General features: G+C 40.3%; 1 protein-coding gene across 1 annotated transcript in view; it reads right to left on the bottom strand.

Annotated features, from left to right (window-relative positions):
- The window catches only part of myo1ea (myosin IEa), a 52,741-nt gene that overhangs the window by 18,815 nt on the left and 11,871 nt on the right, over positions 1-22,055 (bottom strand). Inside the window, 15 exon segments of the mRNA XM_030724965.1 lie at positions 609-694; positions 1,678-1,845; positions 3,285-3,368; positions 3,468-3,554; positions 4,123-4,155; positions 4,157-4,204; positions 4,299-4,495; positions 7,092-7,224; positions 7,508-7,642; positions 7,929-8,060; positions 9,498-9,587; positions 10,468-10,555; positions 15,592-15,686; positions 16,535-16,624; positions 17,664-17,807. Of these exon segments, the coding sequence (XP_030580825.1) occupies positions 609-694; positions 1,678-1,845; positions 3,285-3,368; positions 3,468-3,554; positions 4,123-4,155; positions 4,157-4,204; positions 4,299-4,495; positions 7,092-7,224; positions 7,508-7,642; positions 7,929-8,060; positions 9,498-9,587; positions 10,468-10,555; positions 15,592-15,686; positions 16,535-16,624; positions 17,664-17,807 (1,610 nt within the window).

Here is a 22,055-nt window from a genome sequence, read left to right as displayed (position 1 = left end):
GACCAGAAGCCTTCTAATACTGTCCAGCTGACAATCCTGGTCATTCCTTTCTTCTCTGTTTAGACCTGTTGCTTGAAAGATGCTTCCTTCTTTCTCATTGTAACAGTGTAAAACTTATTATCTTTGCGTGCATGTGATATCAAATGCATCTACGTATCATCTAGCATGTGTCTGAATGGGATTTTGGCATAACCTCCTTTTATATATTAAAAAGGAGGCCTGTGGGGGTCACACAGACAACATAGTCTGTTAGCACAGATGGCCACTTTGACACAAAAAACCCCAAGAGACCATAACACAGGGGGAGCAGACTCCACAATGCAGCCCCCACAAGGAGCCTGCACTTGTAAGAGCAGCTTGAGTAGACCCCGAAAGCCGCATTATAGGACAGCAGCCAGACGAGATTGAGGGTGGAGGGCACGACATAACCCCACCCTGCACACGTCTGCTACGTCCAGCCAGTTTCCAGATGTACTGCAACTTCTCAAGCTCTCATTCAGATGCGTTCAATTATAACCATATGCATCACAAAAGAAGACACCCTTTAAGTAAGCACGATAGAAATGTTCGCCACATGTGGGTGCAATGTGCAAACAGGAGTTACTTACATTTCACTGCTCTGCATCAACTCAATGAGGTCTGTAAAGAGAACGTCTCGGTTCCTCTCACAGAAACCCTCCGCATCATAGGACACCTGCAGGAGAAGCATAAAGAAGGATTTCTAAAGAGTCATAATTGTTAAAGAGCAGAAAGCTGAACTGTTTGAAACCTTGAGCAAAATGGAGGATGACCCCTGTGTGAAAATAAAAACATCACTGATATTCTGACCTAAATCAGTGGCCTGAAGTTTGTGGGAGGAAAAAAAAAAATGAATGGTTTCAGTTCCAAGCTTTACACGTCCCAGGATTAGCATCCTTATAAAACCAGCAGTGGTTTAAGTGTATAAATGACACTCTGTTATTTCTACTATACTGAAGGCTGAGACGGGAGGAATGTTCTGAGCGCAGGCGCGGGAGCTTCTCAAGCCTTAATGGCACGGCTCATTAAGCCTACGGCATGTGTGCCAGGCTGCGGCCACCACACATCTGGAGAATGACACGAGGCAACCTCTACTCAGACCACCAAAATCAAAAGTAACACAAAAGAAGATATCTAATGAGTTGTAATGCTCGGCTTAAATGAGGCTGACAAACAGGTTTAACATGAAGAGGGTAACGCAACCACAGACAGACAGAAGAAAGGCAGGAGATGGTGTTCAAAGCTTTAGTGTACTTCAGAAGTGGAAACCTTCTGAGGACAAAATGACGACACAGATTGAAGCACCAGCTGCATATAACTGGTATTTATGACAGATCATACAAGCAGAGAGGAACAGCTCCAACACCATAAAAATGGCATTTTAATGAGTTTGTTTCCAGAAGTCACCCTACAGCTGCAGACTGTATGCATAATATATTCTTCCAAAGTTGACACCAGGACAGGACAAGTGCATGGGGAGAAAGAAAATGTAGTCCCAAGAAAATGTATATATACTACATCCCTGTATACATTACTGTTTTATGTCTGCAAAAACATGAATGACTTCCCACTCAAAACATAGAGGACTGCTGCATGTCAAAACATCCTGAAGCCAGTTGTCAGGGTAAGTAAACAAAAACAGCTCAAACTGAAACTGACCTTGCCAGCATAGTGATGGATGATGAAGCCCTGGTTCCAGCTGTTGAAGTGTTCGTGGGTGTTGATCTGGACTCTGAGCTTCTGCAGCATCGTCTGGTCGGCTCCCTCGCCCACAGCATGCATGGTGGCGCAAACATCATCCAGGATGCTCATGATACCAGGAGGATTCTGGGAGCACAGTGAAAACACCTCACATTAAGATCTTCACCAATTTTTTAAAAACTCACCAAGAACTTAGCTGCTTCAGTCATTTATCAAGTAAAACACCATCTGAATGTAGTTTTTTTTTTTTTTTTTTTGGGGGGGGGGGGGGGGGGGGGGGGGGGGGGGGGGGGGGGGGGGGGGGGGGGGGGGGGGGGGGGGGGGGGGGGGGGGGGGGGGGGGGGGGGGGGGGGGGGGGGGGGGGGGGGGGGGGTCTGCCATTTATATGCATTTATTATATTTAGCAATAAAAATTTGCAGCCCTAAACGTGTGCTTCTAGAGGCGGCATGAAAAATCTGAACTTTGGGACATAAAGCTTCAACTGAGATACAGAAAATCCATGTATTAAACTAAGGGTTGAAGGTTCATCAAACACACATAGCTTACACATACTTCACACATAGCTTAAAATGAGATATAAAAGCTACAAATCCATGTATTGCTTGCTCTATAAATCTAACAGGAGAGCTGACTTAAAACAGCATCTCCTAAACATTACTCTCACAGTCGTTGGTCCTGTTGTGTTCATTATGTCTGAGGCTGATCGTCGGCCTTACGACTGCACAGTGGTAACACAGCCCGTGTTTAAAGGACACGTGTAAATTTGATCAGCGGATTAGGCCAAAGAACTAAACTGTCAGGCACTAATACAGACCCCCGGCTCCTCTCAGATGGAGGCTTGTCTTAAAGCCCTTGTTGTGGATTTCATGGATTAGACCTCTCAGTAGGACAGATAAATCAAATTAAGAGGCATGTCGGCACGTTTGAGGGCATTAAGCTCCAAGTCATGGCAACAGAGCAAAAATTTGGCAGGAAGTTGGGCAGATCAGTTTACAATACTAGTAAACAAGATTAACAAATTATTGTATACTTGTTTATATTTTTAGCCTCTAGCCTGTTTGTTATTAGAGCAATATCTCACAGATGTGACAGATTTCTGTTTTTTTGTCTTCCATTATGCAGGTCCAGCATAATCTCTGCACTGTTGCTTTTTCTTTAAAAAGTAATCTGTTATTTTCTTGATAAAAAAAATTATCTTAAAATATAAAAAAAAAAAAAAATAGTAAACAATGTCAATCACAAGTTCACAAAGCCAAGAGGGCTAATTAAAAAATTTTTTTTATGCCCAACATCACCCACCCTTACAAATAATGAATTCCCCATCACAGAGGTCATACTTTTTTTTTAATAACTGCAGATAATATGATTCCCTGTTGTATAAAGCTCTTTGCATGCTCAGCTAAAGTAGAAAAGTGCTATATAAGAATTGTCATGTTTGTGCATGTTTGATGAACAGTAAAACACAGATTTTCTATGTGAAAATAAAAAAATGTGCATATTTAGTATGACCTGCAAACATTCTAGTTTGTTTAGTGCTGTACTGTTTTATTCATAGTTTATTTACTTTGCTCTCGATGAGATCGCATACAATCTTGTTGTTGAAGTATTCTATAGGAGTCCACTTGATGCCCTCCTGCACATACTCCTCCTGCAAGACAAAAAAAAGTCACAAGAATCAGAGAATAAAGCATCTAAAGAAATAGAAGGGGGAACAAACCAAGTATAGAAGAGTGTGGAGGAACATTACCTGCTCTGCCTTTAGAGTCAGCTCGATGAATATCTGCTGGAGCTTCTCATTCACAAAGTTGATGCAGAACTGCTCAAATCCGTTTTTCTAAATAAGACAAGATGGTGAATAAAATTCATACAGCCTAAATACGCTGCATCTCCAGCAGGGTGCGGATATCCTCTAAGCTCAATGGTCTTTGTTTGGAGTGGGGGGCGATACACTGACTGCTTGGTGTTCAAAGGAAGGGGAGCATTGTGCATTTCACGGCACATACATGGAGCTTCAGCCTGAACCTTAGGTTACAGAGGTCTGCACCTTCCTGTCTAAAAACGTGCGGTCAACCAGCTGACCTTTTCTTACATGGTGCATAAAAAAAAACTCTTCTTCAAGGTGTACACTATCAACCTTAACAAAAGGAATAAAGAGCTGTTTATAAACCACAATAGTACAAATGTCCAGTCGCATTAAACAAAGTAAACAATGAAGTAATCAGATTAAAAAAGCATGTTGAAGTCTGCTGTCTCAATCAGGAGATGGGACCATTAGTCTCATCCTTTGTGTTAAATCTGTTTAAATGCTCATTGCTAATACCAGTTAATCTCATTTACACATTACTGCAAAGATAAATTCCTGCAGCCATGTGTCAGCCTTGGAAATGTACAGAAGCACTTACTTGGAAAATTTCAAATCCATAGATGTCCAACACAACCGATATTTAACTCCTGATGATCCTTCACCATGGCTTTGTTGATGGACTGAAATTAAATTTTTTTTTTTTTTTAACAAAATATCACCAGCTTTAGTACTCTCTGTTTATTATTGCAAAGCACTGTATGCATGCAATTATACCTCGACCAGGTAGTCAAACACACGTGAATGCAGGGCTTTGGAGAGGGCGTCGCGTGTGTAACACGCCTGCTCCACATTCAGTGTCACATCAATAGACTCCACTGCATTTCCCCACTTGCTGTCCATTTTTCGGCTCGTCAGTTTCTCCTTCAGACGGTTCTGGTCAATTCCAAGCAGAAATGCAGGAAAGGCTAAAACTATTAAAAGAAAGGAGGGAAATGAGACCATGAGAAAGAAAAGAAAGAAACTGTAACTCTATAAATGTTCATTTTAATCAGTGCGTCTGTGTTTGTGTCAGTTTGTTCCAGACAGAACAATGTGTTTTGGCACAGAACTGTGATAATATTATAATGCTGCTTGGATTTATATGCAGCGTTACAAACAATAATTTAAGCATGTTATCTGCCATTACAGCCACTGCTATACAATTTAGGACAATGGAAAATTGTAATCGCCATTTTTTTTGTTTTATGATAGGTTTTCTGACATTTTATACATTTAATTATTAATCAAGAAAGCAAACAGCTTTGAGTAATGGATCCTGCTCTGAAGCAGCGAAGAGATATTTCTATGAAAACCAGCATGCAAATCAATACAAAGGACTGCCGTCATTCGAAAGGCAGCTTCATGCAACCTTTGCATTAGCACAGAAAAACACAATCCAGGGCTCAAATATATGTCTTTTTACAGTCATTAATTACTGTAAAGGCCATAAAACTTCTCATAATCATAATGCACACAACTGTGATGTAAAGCCATAAAATAAAAAGATAATACAAAATATTCAAAGCAGATGATTCAAAGCTCATGAGCTTGTACTGCAGCTGGGTGTAGTGTAAAATATAAAAATAGTAACTACTGGACTAACTCTTGCACAAAGTGTGGCACACACCACAGATCAAGCCCCGACCTGGCGTTGATATTGTCCCTTGAGAGCCCCTCCCTGCCTTATTACAGTGAGTCACTTCCCCTAAAAGGAAATAGCTCTCAGGCCTGGAGACTCGCGGCGTCTGGGAATGCATCAGACGACTGTAGAAGCTCCCCTTTTGGGATGTTGGGGTGTGACTGACCATATGCCCACTTAAACCGCGAGGAAAAGTCGTCCTTTGTGTTCGGCAATAAAGGTATGGGTTGTATATGACGGCCTGGAGGCTTGCACACATTGTGAACTATGAGTACAATGCTCGTGTAACCATGAGTTTTCCTGCAGATTTGTTAGTCAAAGCAGCAGTGCATAATGTAGATGTCAGTACAAAGGTTTTCAAAGCAGCTTGACTCCGGTAAGATGGGTTAGGGTTAGGTTTTTAACTCTTGGATATTTGCATTTTAAATTTTAGCTGTGGGAGTTTTTCAGTCAATGAAAAATTTGCATAGCATGGCATAGCATGGCGAAACTGCAGTTCCTCTAGTGGCCACTTGGGCTGTCTCCAAACGTCAGTCAATCACCATAGACTCCAAAATGTTAAAATGTCCAGCTCTACAGCATTAAAAAAGCATGTTTACAGGCTTGTACAAAAAAATTGTTTTGGCCTCTATGGACAGTTTCCCAATATAAAGTGGGTGTACTTCTTTTTAAATTCACTCATCTGGCTTTTTGTTAAGGCTTAAAATAAACGGTGTGGCTACTTTGACTGAGAGGTGAGCCAGCAGCTGTCCACTAGGCCTCACTTCCACTAATTACTGAACTCGACCTCTTCAGCATGTTAAGGGATTATCTGACAGATAAATGGCTCGCTATGGGATACAGACCATCCAAGAAGTTTATGCTTCAGTTTCAGGAGGTGAAAGTTTTTTATCTCTGTGTAATGGATCTATATCAGTTAGAGATGCAGTTTGCTAATCAAGCTTTGTACTGCATAACTTGTATAAATATTGTTACTTTTGTTTCTCAAAATACAAGAAACTGTTGGCTAAAATGCTAAAATCAAGGCTTCAAAAAGAGGGTCCACTAAACACTGGGTGATGTTATGGTGGCTATGTCCATCTTTTATATACAGTCTACAAATAAAATGCCTTCCATCTTTAAAGCTTATATTTAACACTTCATCTCTCACAGTGTTACATGAACTGGTATCATTCTTATGATTAAATTGCTCTTAAATACATAATGCTCCTATAAGCCAAATGTCCATGGTTTTTTGACGCACTGGCTTTCCTTGGTGAGTGCGAGCGTAAGTGGCCTGTGCAGTTTTATATTAGCACTAATATAACAGTGCACTGCAGTTAAAGTACACAGGAAAGGAGACTGAAAAGAACAGGAAAGGCAGAGATTATGAGATGCCGCTATTACGTCTGTGCTGAACAAACCAGAGCTTTGTACACTGGCAACTGTACTTTCATCTGCATCATACTGTACAGACGCAGCATGAGGAGAAAAAGAAAAGAGGAAGGGAGACAGAAAAAAAAAAAAAGCATTTTTCCAAGTAATTTTAGTCTGACAAAATGCGTCCAGACCTTCAATAATAGCATTTTATATTCTGGTGATCTTGCATGGCCTGAAGTACTCCAGACAGCTGGCTGAAGCCCTGCATTAACACAATAAACTTTAGGGAGTGAAAGTGAAATACCCTCCAAAACCAACCGGAGAAGGGCAGCTCAGGACAAGAACTCATTCGCCACTCGAGCTTAGGGGTGAGGAGCAAAGATTTACCACAACTGAATCTCAGCATCATCACCATCTGTTGACTCTGTTATAACCTTAGAGCTCTAACTGTTTCCTTTTGGTGACATGTCTCTTTGGATGGCAGTTATGGTCACCCACTGATCATCAGCTCATTGTGTGAGCCCACTTACACTCTTCGCTCTCCACAGCAGCGTAGTTGCCTGATTCCTTGAAGCTGATATTTCCCAGATGCAGGACTCCAGCTACAATCTGAAACACCATGGAGCGGTCCTCTGGTGAGATGCCAATCACATCCATGGCTTTCTGGGGAAGTAAAAGGGGAAAGAAAAGCATGCTAAATCAGAGCCACAGTAGGGGTTTACTCACTCCTGCGGTATCTAGCTCATGTTCTCTAATTACTCTGTTGTGGTCTTGCTGGTAAACAAAAGCAGACGGAGATCGTTGAATGAGCAAAACTAAAGAGGAGTGCTATTGAGAGAGTGGACTGTAAAGTAAAGGCTGTGAGCCACATGAACACTGGTATGAGACTCACAGACAACAAACAACAACACCAACTGCTGAGTAAACAGAAGGAATCTGCCCGTACCACTGTCTCCTGGAAATCACTCTTGTCATTGATGTCGTCCACTTTGTAGGAACCAGACTGATTAAGGTAACTGTAGTAATCCAGGCTTGTGATTCCCAGGCTATTCTTCTGCTCTCCGCTGGCTCCTTCTATCAACTGTAGAGCAGAAATTAAGTTTCTAACTGTGTGTGCAAAAAGTTGAAATGTCCCTTTAAAACAGCATGACACAAATGATTTGTGTAACACATTTTCCATGCTATATTCAGAGTTTAAAGAAGACTGTACTGTCACAAAACGAGAACCTCGGGCCATGCAGAACAAAAACAGACTGACCCTGTTCCTCCAGCCAAATGGCTTCTAATCCAAACTGTCCTGAAATCCCCTCACAGGCTCTTTTTCTGATACCAAATGAGTCCCGTTCAACAAACAAAAAAAACCTCACCTGGTAGAATATATGGAAACTCCTTTCTCCAGGATTCCTCATGACTACACGTGACTTCTCCAGTAGGAAGTTGGAGATTTTCCCTCCGTCTGGTTCACCACCAGAGCTGAACTGGATCTCAAAATATTTCCCCTGATGGATCAAAGCATTTTTTTTGTTTAAGTATTGCAGCAGGCTGTGATAAAGCTTAAAAGCCAGAACTATAAGGTCTGAAAATATTGGCACCTGGCTCTTCTAGGGTTGCTAGCTGTCTGTATGTATGTGTATGTATGTGTGCGTATGTAAGTAAGTAAGTAAGTAAGTATAATTTATTTATATAGCACTTATCACAGATAAAAATCACAAAGTGCTTCACAACAAAAAACAAAAGTACAAGTACAACAATATAAAAACAATAGAATACAATATAACATGTTAATTAAAAGCTTGTCTGTATAAAAATGTCTTCAGCTGCTTTTTAAAAGAGTCAATGGAGTCTGTACAGCGTAAAGACAGTGGAAGAGAATTCCACACCTTGGTGCCACAGCCCCAAAAGCCCGATCCCCACGAGTTTTAAAACGAGTACGAGGGACCAACAGTAACCTTTGACCTGATGATCTAAGAGCTCTGGATGAAGAATATGGTTTCAACAGGTCAGAGATATACTGGGGGGCTTGGCCATGTAAGGCCCTAAAGGTTAAAACTAAAATTTTAAAATGAAATCTAAGATTTACTGGCAACCAATGAAGAGAAGCCAAAACTGGAGTGATGTGAGATCTTCTATTGGTGCCAGTTAAACTCTTGCTGCTGCATTTTGCACAGTTCGAAGGCGATCCAAAGCTGATTTGTTAAAACAAGTAAAAAGACCATTACAATAATCCAATAATATGTGTGTGTATTTATATAAATGAACCTGCTTTTTGTCCTACTCTCATCTCCATACCAGCCTGTAATGTAATATCTGTTCCTGTCAAGCTGAGAGCAGAACCCCAAAACTGAACAGATGCACTATTTAATCAAAGACAGCACTATAAAAGTAGTGTTCTTAGACCATTAGTGCCAAACCATTTTTGTTCTTGCAAATTTGAAACTAAAAATATATTTCATGGTATCTGCTCTTTATGTATTTAACTAAATGACTCAGTTGAAAAAGTTTGGGAGAATTGCATTTTCTTAAAGGAGTTTATTTTTCATTGGTTGAGTTCTTAGTAAGCAGTGGAAGGTGTGCCTCAGTGATTCTGCATGCGTGTCTTTTTGTACAGTGCGTCGTCGCAGCACTTCTGGTTAACCAGGACACACATGAGGTTTGCTGCCTCATCAAATAAAACAGAAAACAGAAGGAAAACTGTAAATCTCAAAGGTCTCAAAAGGTGTGCCACAAAAAGCTGAGGACTCAACTTATTCCACAGTAACTAACCCCAACTGCATCGGTGTCTGTGAGTAACACAACTGAGAAGATGCACTCTAAGTTTTAGCATCTCTGGGTTGTTCAGGGTAGTTTTAGTGTACAATAAAAAAAAATGTTTAAAAAAAAGGATACGAGGATGTTTTAAACTTGACTACACTGTATGTAGCGAAAACCAGTCTTACAAATCTGCTGGAGTTGTTGTTCCTCAAAGTTTTGGCGTTGCCGAAGGCCTCTAGCAGTGGGTTGGACTGCAGGATGATGTCTTTGACGTGCTGCGAGGAGACAGATGAGTGAGTTGAAACTACAACCACAAACACATGGGGCAACAGGTAGAGAAACCACACACTTCACATGCTGGCTCTCTGAAAGTTTCCACTAAGATAGCAGCATGATGCACACATGCACATCTACAGACACTCAAAATCTGGAGGGCATTATGTTCCCTGTGAGCCATGTGTGCGTCAGAAACACATGAGTTTTAAATCAGTACAGCAGACAGAGATATTCCCCACTTCCAGTATTGTTCATGGAGGCTGAGTGGTATTTCTTGGAATTTTTACTTGTTACTTCTGTACAAAAGGAAAACATCCTTCACTTCACGCATTCACTCCTTCACTTAGAGACATTCCTACAGTTATTAGTTTAGTATTTAACTATGCTGCATTATATATATATATATATAAAAAGATAAATAAAATGTATGACTTCTGATTGTTGTCTTGGTGGAAGGAGCTCTGAGTGGATTAAATATAAAAATCCCACTGCCATCATGGTGCAGGCATTTCCTCATCAAACTGTAGATCTTTATCGAGCTTAGGAACTGGACATCTGTTGTTTTTGTTTTTGTTTTTTTGGGGGGCGGGGGGGGGGGGGGGGGGGTGCGGATGGCTAGAGGGGGCTAGGTGAACCAGGCTGCTGAGGGGCTCAAAATAGGGTACAAAGGGTGAGGATGACAAGACAAAGACTGGGGCACAGGGAGAAAAAAGTGCACGAATTGCGAAGCAACAGGTGGTTTGATTTCATATATGTGTGGAGTGAATATCACAAACCATTTTGGTTTTACTTCATTCAGCTGTGCACCTAAGCATTTCAAAGATGGAAAGATTCGTCATTTAAACTCTGTCCTAAAGGAGAAAAGGCATCTCCCCTCACCTGTACTCTGGGTCCACCCCCTGACACTCTGGAGATGTAGCCCATGATGTATTTGGCTGCCACAGTCTTCCCTGCTCCACTTTCTCCACTGAAAAACAGATAAAAAGCCAGCTTCAGGTTCACCTGATAGCCAATGGCACATGCTCACTGAGTCCTTATTTTCTGTCTCACACATCGAAAGTTTTTATTCACTCATCTGCTTGATCAATCCTGGTATTTATTACAAAAACGTTAAAAACTGAAAAATTGATTGTTTAGACTCTTGTGCTCCTATTGTGAATTTTAAATGGATTTTCCTGCTTCTGTTTGTTCTCATGCCAGATGTATTTTGGTGGTTAATCAGTCTGATGCTTATTTAATGCCCCCACCTGCATTAGACTGATATTTAAAAATAAGCCTGCTTAGGAACAGCTCGGCATGAAACGTCTGTGCACTAAATAATAATTTTTGTACAAGCTGCAGTGCTTTTTAAAAAATTCTCTTTCATTTCTGATATTCTATTTGTGCCACTTAAGAATAAACATATTTTTTTCATTCATATTCAAAAACAGAAGAAAACCGATGCCTTGCCATTATGCTTTTTCAGCTGTCCGTGGTTTGTTTAGGTGTGTCTGTTTTGCTTAAACATGCTGCAATAAACATGATATTTTGGAAGACTAAACATGGTAAACACTGTAATGTCCAGACAGCATGTATTTGGACAGCTATACAATTTTAAAAGATTGCAAGTTCAATTCTCAGCTTTAATTTTGAGAAGAGTAGCTCTTTAAAGACATAGTGGCCAAAGCTGAGGGGATAAAAAGTAATTGGATACACAAAGACTGCAAATATCATCATATGTGATATTTTTATGGGAAATCTTGGCCTGCAACAAGTGTCCAAATGTTGTTGTCCAAAACATAAACCTAAGGGTTATTTTAAAGTGAATAAAGAGTCTGGAAAGTTCTTTTTGTTTTGTTGTTGTTTTTTTTAATGTGGAACTGTCCAAATACTTTTGCCACCCGAATTGGACAAACTCAGATAAAAATTCAGATAAAAATCCTAATTAAAATCAGTTGAGAATGTGTCAATATGGCACTCATTTTCACACTTAAAAGCACTTCACTGCAGTTTATCGGTTTGGAGATTTATGTGTGTCGATGTGCGAATTTCCACCTCAGAAAGTAATACTGAATCTCTTAAATAAGCAGCCACAGCTAGCCAGCTACCATTTACTGTATGAAGCCGACCCGCTGTCAGTGGCTATACCAATGATAGATCTTGCACATGCAGGCAGATGTACACTGCAGTAATAAGGCCATTAATTCCGTTTTGTTTACATACTTTACCTTCGTATCTTTCCCTCAGCCTACACTTGTCTTTTTCCCTCCCTGCTTTTCACTGTGCCAGGGTCATACTTATTTTGACATGTGTGGTTTGGCAGTGGATGACGGCAGAGTCTGTTTTTTCTTTCTGTGCCTTAAAGTAGAGTCAGGTTGGTACAGCCACTGAGAGAAACACAGCTGCAGGCTGTTTGAGACTGCCAGAGGAAGTCATGGGAGCTGCTCTGTTACACAGCAGCCTCTATACAGTTGCACACATCCTACTATATAACTCCCAGTCTCTCCCAGATCCTAAAGTACTGCCTGAACTTCCTTGATGTGCAGTTTGGAATCAACTAAGAAACTGAATTTTTAGTTGGGGAATAAACCCTATCTGAGAACATTGTTTCTCCTCCTGCAATCTACTCTCTAAAGAGGTATTTCCAGCACAAGCTGCAGTGGGACTTTGAGGCCCACTTAAACACCCAGGGGGCACGTCTCATTGTTGTGGCGTTTGAATGCTGAAGACATTGTTAACTTCAGCAGGGATTTATTAACCAAACAAGGACATGAGTTATACAATGTAGTGCAGAGGGAGGGAAGTTTAAGCATTATCTTTCATAAATTATTACTGACTTGAGGTATGTGAAGGATGCTCAGTCAACACTGAGTTCTGGTTTTGGCAGTTTTGAATCCAATAAGGCGTTCACTGTACTCACATAGAACTTGCGGAGTTGCATGTACAATATGTTTGACAAGATTTTCTACTGCGATAATGCCAGTGCATTGTTTTTACAGGGACTTAAAAACATCCACCTTTTTATATATCCAAGCTGTGAACTCCTGACACAAAAACAGAATGTTTTTACATTGTGGAAGTTTATGTATATTACATCTTATGATCTTTGCCTGCATACTAAGCATGTCTTATAATTACTGATATCAAAGGGAAGCAGGAGGGCTGAGGGACCATTGCTACTTTATCTTCTTTTTGAGAGAGTACAGCCAATGTGCTGCTACAATTTAACCAATTTAAATACAATTTAAATTTGGTACTTATCCCAGCTGTCATAGGGCGCGAGGCAGGGTACACTCTGAACAGGTCGCCTGTCTGTCGCTAAATCCTACCCTCTTTAAGTAATAATGTATCCAACAAACGAGTAATATAAATAATAATAGTGCTCGTTCCATATACTGAGTGCACATCCTTTTATTGTTGTTTTACATATATGCTCCCATATCTGATATGCTGACCAAGCCTTTCAAACTAACACAATCAATTGTAAATTCAACCCTGGAGGAAAAGGAACACTAAGTGAAACAAGAAGACTAAATGAATCATTCTGTGATCCATACATACACTACATGAACAAAAGTACTGGGTCACACCTCTTAATCTTTGAATTCAGATATTTTCAGTCCCGTTGCGACAGATTTATAAAGTCAGGCACCCAGCCATGTAGTCTGGCTTTACAAACATTTGTGAAAGAATGGGTCATTCTAAAGAGTTAAACTGAAAGTGTTTAAGAACGCCCGCAGCTCAGTCACAAAGATGGCAGACCATGTAAAGTTACAGGGGGTCGCCGAGTGCGTAAAATCAGCACAGAAACTGTTCACCAGGAGCGTCATGGAATGGGTTTCCATGGCTGAGCAGCTCCTGTAGGTGTAATGTGTAAGTGGGTCCAGTACTGTTGACTTTATAGTGTAAATAAGTTTGAAAGTTGAGTAAGATTGTAAGAGCAACATGAACAGAATGAATTTGAGCTTCCTTTTATTAATTAGCTTGCGTGCATATACATTTATTCCATAAATAACAGTGACTAATGGATGTGTAAACCTATACAGTAGTTATTTTATGTAATTATATATAACAATATGAATGTCAGCAGAGATTTGAAAGTATGATGGTTTTGCCACCCAGTGATATCACTGTGTCACATGGAAATGATAAAGCAAATCCATATATGGAGATAATTCCTCGTACAGTTTCACAGACATGGGAAAAATCAAAAATAAATGCAGTACACGTGCATCTATGTTGCTGGGCACTATAAGTAACACCCAATGACTAACTGTATATTTTAAGCATTAAAATGATCTTGGCAATCTCTCAACACACATTGTCCTTCTAACTGATCCAATTATAATAGGAACCTACTCTGTTGGCACCAATGAAAAGAAAGGCACAGCCATGCGTGGAAAATATCTCACGGACAATCATTAAACAAAAGAAAAGATTCCTGGTAAAAAGCCAGCTGAGCAATGAATAAGCCTGCTTTCTGTGGGATTAGGTTTAAGAGCCCGTTGTTCACTCATCATGTGACTGAAATTTAACCCGGCTTCGAGGAACAAAATCATGTGAAACTGTCAAAAACTGGGAGATTATGTATTTCTGAAAGGACCCTGGTCTTATCTGTGGTCAGAGCAGACTTAAATCAACTGGCCCTCAATGAAAAAGTGTGGGTTGAGCCCTTTTATTTATTTATTTAGGATGCCATGGGCCTGATTTAATCTAATAGATGGATGGGAATGCCAAACATCAGTGGCATAGCATGTCTGATTCAGATGTTAAAGGAAAAATATATCTACCATATCACAAAATGACAGGGAAATAAATACTTTGTTTAATACAAACCATCACAGATTAAAATAGCATTACAGTTTTAGAGTAATAAAAACTGCTCAGCCACTTTATGCTGGACATACTTCATCTCCAGTTCATACATTTTCTCCTACATTTTCAGGTCAGTGCTGGCCGCATTGCATGGCCAGCAGTTCACAGCAGCCTTTGTTTGCTGAGACCTGGTTCATCATAAAACCACTTCCATGCTTTTGTTTGCTGATTTAGTCAATCACAAAATCCACCTCAGTGCCTTTATGCAGAAAACTGAACAAGCAACTGTTGGCTGTCCAAACAACAGGCGAAAGTGCTGAAGCAGGGCTCATTCATCATGAGGTAAGCACTATAGTAACCACACTGCTCAGATGAGTGGACCATAGCATAAAACCCCCCGAATGACACTACATTTTTCTCAGCTTTGTAACTCAGAAACATTCATTGGCAAACTCAAGCAGGCTGTACAAGTACATAAAATCCTCTAAATCTAGGGAGGGAGCGATTCTTAGCTAGGGAACCATGCAGGTGTCCTCTTTTCTTTTTTTAAAAAAACAGGAAGTTCTTCAAAAATAGCTGCTATAACAGCTGCTTTGTTTCCATCTCACATCCTGAGGATTTAGCAGCCAGATCCAGCTGTAAAATATTCATTGTGTTCCTATTTGAGTGTTAATACATTTTTTCCCCTTAATTTGTATTTTACTGAAGCTGAAAACAGTATTATGAAAACACCAAAGAAACATGTAAGTCAGCTCTAGTTAATGATGTAGTCAGACCTGTTAGGTCTGTCCTGTCCCTGTCTATTATCTATGCTCTACAGGTCTATTATCACGACCTGTAGAGCAGTTCAGCATTGTGATCTCACAGATCACATTGTGCAGATTATTGTCTCCTGCTTTTGTCTCATTTTGTCACATCTTAGACATTTGATACACTAACAACTTCAGTATCTTTTTAAGGTATGGATAAAGGTATGCTTTGGCTGATTTAGGCCAGCCACTTCTTTTGCCACTTGATCTCATCGTGTTCTCATCGTGAGTTTTTTTACCCCGAGGTTTTAATTTTGGTTTTTGGCCTTTGAGCCACAATCTTGAATGGAAATTTAAATAAAAATGCAGCTCTTCTGGCTCTTAATATAATGTCACATGCCATTAGCTAATGATATGTAAAGAAGGCAGAGAAAGAATGATTAGAATTCCAAAGTCTTACCTGATGATGACACACTGATTCTCACGGTCAATCATCATGTTTCTGTACATGTTATCTGCCAGTGCATAGATGTGAGGCGGATTCTCATACTGAGCCTGAGAATGGATAAAAGATTAAATCAGTGCTTAACCAGCTTTTGTGTCATGCAGTCAAAGTGAAACCTTACAAGTAAAATAGGTCTGATGATATTCAACACAACCCTAACCCATGTTTTTGTAATGTGTGGTGAAAACTGCAGTGCCCAGATGTTTTAGGAAATTACTAAACCTAGAGACTTTTTAAAGAAACTTGCATGGGTAATAAAGTTATTATGTAATCGTAAACAGGCTGACCTGTAAAACCCATAAAAGAAAAAAAAAATCATAAAATCACTCAAATGCAATTACACACTGATGTCATTTTTGCCATAACAAAAGATCTGTGATGTTAGAGCAGAATAGCGACCTTTGCCAAACCTGTTGCACTTAGTGCCTTTTTATGATTATTTCAAACAACTTATGAACAAATAAGAACTTTCTGCTGATAATGTGAGCTGGCTAACTGTGCAAATATAAACCCAATGCACTTGTGTGCAACTGTGATCTGAATTTGCCATGTGTGATGTATTCACAGTCTGTTAGAATTTTTAAAGCTTTTCAGTGTGTTCCTGGCTCAAGAAATCAAGTCCACTGTCAACCGGCCAAGAGAGGAGGCAGACTCGAACAGGATGTTCTGTGAAGGAGCTGCCAAGCTGCTCCAGTGGTTGGGTCAAGTTTCTGACAGCAGCATCTGCCTGCAGGAAAGTTTTCACAGCATCTAACCCAGTACATTTAAAACCTTTGCCTTTCAGACTGCTACCAGTTCAAACCACTGACACTCCAATAGCATCACAGATCCTACAATTTGCTTATTTATAAATTATATAACATTATATGTCCTCTAATATGATCTGGAATCTACTTACTGCTCCCTGATACATCTCGATTTCTTTATCCCCAAAATAAGGCATCTGCTTGAAAGGGTTGACAGATATGAGCACAGGACCAATATATGTCTGGTGAAATTGTGAGTTAAAGATTACACAGCGAAGGGCAAACAAATGGTACTAAATTACAATCACTTCTCACAAAGAGAAAACTGTGTAGAAAAGAAATCACTTAACCTCTGATTGCCATGACGTCAACAGAGATGGCAACAGTGCTGCAGTGTGGCGTATTTGGCGATCAGGCCTGAGCCTAAATAAGTATCCAGTGCTTACGAATGACAGAATAGACCAACCATGTAACACTGTGAGGTTTTATGCCTTGAAGCCAAAATGCAGCTCAAGCAAATAAAGCTGCTATTGTGGGTGGCCCATAGTGACCCACAGCCTTGGCAGGGAGACCTCACAGTTACAGCTATTTACTGAGCAAAATCAAAGGGCAGGCTCAGAGCTGTCGAACCTGAAACTGCCTGCATTTAGTAAACTTTGTAATCCCGAGCATTGCCCGAGTGAGGATGAAGTTTATGTAATAAGCTGCCCTGAGAACATTCAGAATGGCCTTTCAAGGCACTTATTCATTCATCGTGTGTGTGTGTGTGTGTGTGTGTGTGTGTGTGTGTGTGTGTGTGTGTGTGTGTGTGTGTGTGTGTGTGTGTGTGTGTGTGTGTGCGTGGCCACAGCTGCACTTTAAAAACTTAAACCCAGCATTTGTGTGATGTAGCGTATGAAAATGATAGCTCTCAAACTGATCATTTTAAATCCCTACCACAATCAAATACAGCTGTTTAAAAGATAGCAGCTATGCGCTCATTAAAACACACGGCCCATTTCTCCAGTTTGCTGTTGCCCATGCATTTACTTTCACATTCTGCACCACAGTGAAAAAACTTGAGTAAGTTTGTCATTGGTGAAAGAGCAGCAGCTAGAGATGTGGGTGAGGGCCACATACAAAGAGGCCCTTTCCTCCTTGCTCACCTTCCAACACTGACCTATTACTCATTGCTAATATGTCACAGTGAATGACCATTCAGCTATTCTGGGAATAGCAGGGAGGAGAACAGCTCGACTATTCCTCGCTGGGGTGTGAACTGTGAGTATGAGCAAAGGATACAAAGATGTAGTCATCCATGTATCTCTTCTTGAGGTTGTCCACGATGGCGTCCTCATTGATCTTGCTGAGCAGCACCATGTCATCCACCCCGCTGTGTTTGACATTATGGCTCTGCCAGTGGTACCGGTAGTGCCCCCGGCTCCCCTGCAACAACAACAAACAAAAAAAAAAAAAAAAACACACAATGTCCACTTGTTAGTTCACTCAAAAAGACACAGTGAGATTGAATATAGAGTTTGACATCACGGTTGCACAGATGCACTGCTACAATAAATACAAAGCTGATTTTCAGCACACTCATAACCTTAGTGTGCTTTGTGTTATCTGTCAAAGTGTTAAAGATGCTCTAAACTTTTATCCATATCCTAAAACTCTGGTTTTACTCTATATTTCTGTTTTTCTTTTTAGCCGAGTGAGTCTCCGGAGAACTGAGGTCATTCATCATGTGCTATGAGTCAGTATTGTCTGGCTACTGTGGACGAGGGTCACAATGTGCTATGAGGAGTGAGTCTCTTTCTCCTGGATGGAGAACCACTCAAAGACACAGACAGCATCCAGAACATTAGTCAACACAGAAGTTAACTCTTGACTTCCTCCCTCTTTAAGGAGGAAATGTGAGGAGAGGAAGCAGCAGAGCTGCGCTTTGATACTGCCAAGGGAAAGAAATCATTAGGCGCTTTTGGACCTCAGGAGCTTTTTTGTGATTCTAGTATGAGGTGGTGAGACCCCGTTTTTCTCTGTCTGGGGACGATCATCTTTTTTAGCTTGTAGAATAGAAATTCTCTCCAAAGACATTTGAGTGATGTGCTGTAGACGGAGAATATGTCTATACTGACTGGTCAAATGCAGCATCAGCAACCATCATTGAAAAAAGTTTAAAATTGATAAAAACAGCCATGTAAACAGCAGCTCTTAAAGTTAGCCTTATAGAAATAAAGCAGTAGTGAAATCCACGTTTCACCGAGCCTATATGCAATGGGGGAATTCAGTGCAATTTTGATTGATTAGAGATTAGGCTTCTTGCTACCAATTCCCTTCACCTTGCTATTACAGTAGATACACTATATTGCCAAAAGTATTCACTTATATGCCTTCACACGCATATGAACTTGAGTGACATCCCATTCTAAATCCATAGGGTTTAATATGATGTTGGCCCACCCTTTGCAGCTATAACAGCTTCAACTCTTCTGGGAAGCTTTCCACAAGGTTTAGGAGTTGATTTATGGGAATTTTTGACCATTCTTCCAGAAGGGCATTTGTGAGGTACTGTTGTTGGATGAGAAGGCCTGGCTCGAAGTCTCCATTCTAATTCATCCCAAATGTGTTCTATTGGGTTGAGGTCAGGACTCTGTGGAGGCCAATCAAGTTCTTCCAGACCAAACTCGCTCATCCATTTCTTTATGGACCTTGCTTTGTGCACTGGAGTGCAGTCATTTTGGAACAGGAAGAGGCCATCCCCAAACTGTTGCCACAAACTTGGGAGTATAAAATAGTTAATGTCTTAGTTAATAATGTCTTATTATGCTGAAGCATTAAGAGTTCCTTTCACTGGAATTAAGGGGCCGAGCCCATGCCCTGAAAATCAACCCCACACCATAATCCCCCCTGCCACCAAAATTTACACTTGGCACAATGCAGTCAGACAACTACCGTTCTCCTGGCAACCTCCAAACCCAGTCTCATTCATCCATTGCCAGACAGAGAAGTGTGATTCGTGACTCCAGAGAACACATGTCCACTGCTCTAGAGTCCAATGGTGGCGTGCTTTACACCACTGTATCCGACACTTTGTGTTGCACTTGGTGATGTAAGGCTTGGATGCAGCCGCTCAGCCATGGAAACCCATTCCATGAAGCTCTCTGTGCACTGTTCTTGAGCTAATCTGAAGACGACATGAAGTTTGTAGGTCTGTAGCGACTGACTCTGCAGAAAGTTGGCAACCTCTGTGCACTATGCACCTCACCATCCGCTGACCCTGCTCTGAGATTTTTACATGGCCTACCTCTTCGTGGCTGAGTTGCTGTCGTTCCCAATCGCTTCCATGTTGTTAAAATAGCGCTAACAGTTGACTGCAGAATATTTAGTAGCGAGGAAATTTCATGACTGGACTTGTTCCACAGGTAGTATCCTATCATGGTACCATGCTGGAATTCACTGAACTCCTGAGAGCGACCTGTTCTCACCGATTTAATGATTTGGATAGTAGAGTGAATACTTTTGGCAATGTACTATTTCTATCAAACAGTTATGCATATTAATAGAAACTGAAGCAGCTGGAACAGGAAGACATGAAGATAAAGGACTTAAAAAAAGGCAAAAACTGGTGCAAACACAACCAGATAAAAGGCTTAGAAGGTATGTTGTTCCATACGACGGGGTCTTTCATAGTGGGCACTTAGTAACAGGTTAGCCTTCAGAACGATTTGGTCCAAAAGTGGCTTTTCATTCAGTTTAGTATAGTTTATTAGAATCCCCATTAGTAACAGCATTACATAAACTGTTGTGGCTTCATTTACAAGTTTAAACCTAGCAGCAATGGCTGCAGCAGACAAATAAGGGAAAAAGAAAATGACAAAAACTGCAGTTCCTCTGATGGCCACCTGAGGCTTGCTTAAGAAGTGAATGATTCCTCATAGACTCCCAGGATAAAATGCTGAACTTTACAGCATTAAAAAGCATGTTTACAGGCTGGATACTGGCGGTAGGGACATGACCACTTTGACAGGTCACACTAGGGAACTTCACAGATTTTAAACATAAATTCAGAAATTCCTCCGCATATAGTGACGTAGTTGCTGCAAGACAGAGATGTAATGGCAAAATGACAAATTTTGTTCAAGTGGAATTATATGATAATAGGATAACAGGGTTTGTGTTAGCTGATAACTTAGGACTCCATCCTCTTGGTGAATTATGGTAACTTCTGGCAGTTAGCAGCCAAAATGCTAATGCTGAGTTTGGTTAGGATTTATTAGAGTGCACACAAGTGTATAGATGATATATGGTTGTTTTGTGTACATAACATGTATCTTTATTTTCCATGGATAAATAAGGTCCAATTTAAAGCAATCTTATTGTGACATATTGTTAAAAATAAGTGAAACAACAACACAAATCTATGAATACAACAACTGTTCCTCAGTTGTGGTTTCCAAGGACAAAAATTAACTTTAGCAAGGCCTCCAGTTATTTTCTCAAAAACTGCACCAGCATCAGGGCTGAACTTTAAACCTCAACTCCATTCTGGTTTCTGGGATTTATGATTTGAAATTTAGAGGTTGTGGAGTCCAGGGTTACATACAACACACACAACAAGTTAACATAACATGCCTGAATTTTCACTAAATACTATAATCTTTTATGCACACAGAGTACACAAAAGCCGTGAATAAGAGCCAATAGCTAAAGTTGCTCTTACAACAGAAAAAAAAAGAGCAAGGGGAAAAAAGCCACAAAGTAACACTACAGTACAAAACAAAAATCGTGGAAAGTCATTGAGTTTTCACTTATTAACTCTAAATTACCATGTCAAAGACATGAGAGCCAGAAGCATTTACTGTCCTCCACGGTCTCTTTACTCTTTACAACAGCAAAATTAAAACCACTTTACAGACTCAGTCATAGCATGGGAGATGGTGAAGAATGTTTACAGCTTTTCAGCCTAATTCAGTGGGTATTTTCCGTTAGGTGGGAAGCAGCAAATTGATGCTTGATTACTTCTCAACATCACACGGATTAACGGGCCTTAAAGTTTTTAAGCGTGGCTGAGAGAGATGCTGACTTCTTTCATCATCAACAGTGCCAGGATGATGTCACTCTCTGGGGCCAAAACACCTCCTAATAATGAGCTGAAGGAGAAGAGGGAATCTAAACATCAAGTTTAAGCAGCAAAGTTATGTTGTGAAGCAGGTAGACACCTTTTTTTTTAATGAGTCATGGAAAACATAAAGCAGCACACTGAAAATCTAAATTGCAGTGAAGTAAGTTTGCTTTTGTAACTGCGAATCACAAATCTGTGCAAGAACCAACATTTAAAATTTAGACGAGGCAAAACAGCCTAAAGGGGAAATAGAGAAACTTCAAGAAGTGGCAGCGAGAAGAAATTCATTTTTCAGGGTGAAGAAACTTTTAACAGGTGTTGTTCATACAAAAAAAAAAAAAAAAAAAAAAAGACAGATGAAGGGTGTAGAATTACAATATGAAGACTCAGAAAGGCAGTATTAAATACTGCATATAATACTGTACTGTAACAAGAGTTTCTGACAAAGTGTGCGGAGCAATTTCAAGGGGCATACGTTCGATTTTAGTGCACATCATAGAAGAAAAGCCCATAACCTTTCCCACTATATATGGAGAAATGATAACATGTAACATAAACCACCAAATGCA

The sequence above is a fragment of the Archocentrus centrarchus genome, chromosome 3 (genome assembly GCF_007364275.1).
Source record: "Archocentrus centrarchus isolate MPI-CPG fArcCen1 chromosome 3, fArcCen1, whole genome shotgun sequence".
Lineage (NCBI taxonomy): Eukaryota > Metazoa > Chordata > Actinopteri > Cichliformes > Cichlidae > Archocentrus > Archocentrus centrarchus.
This window is presented reverse-complemented; position numbering and strand designations above follow the sequence as displayed.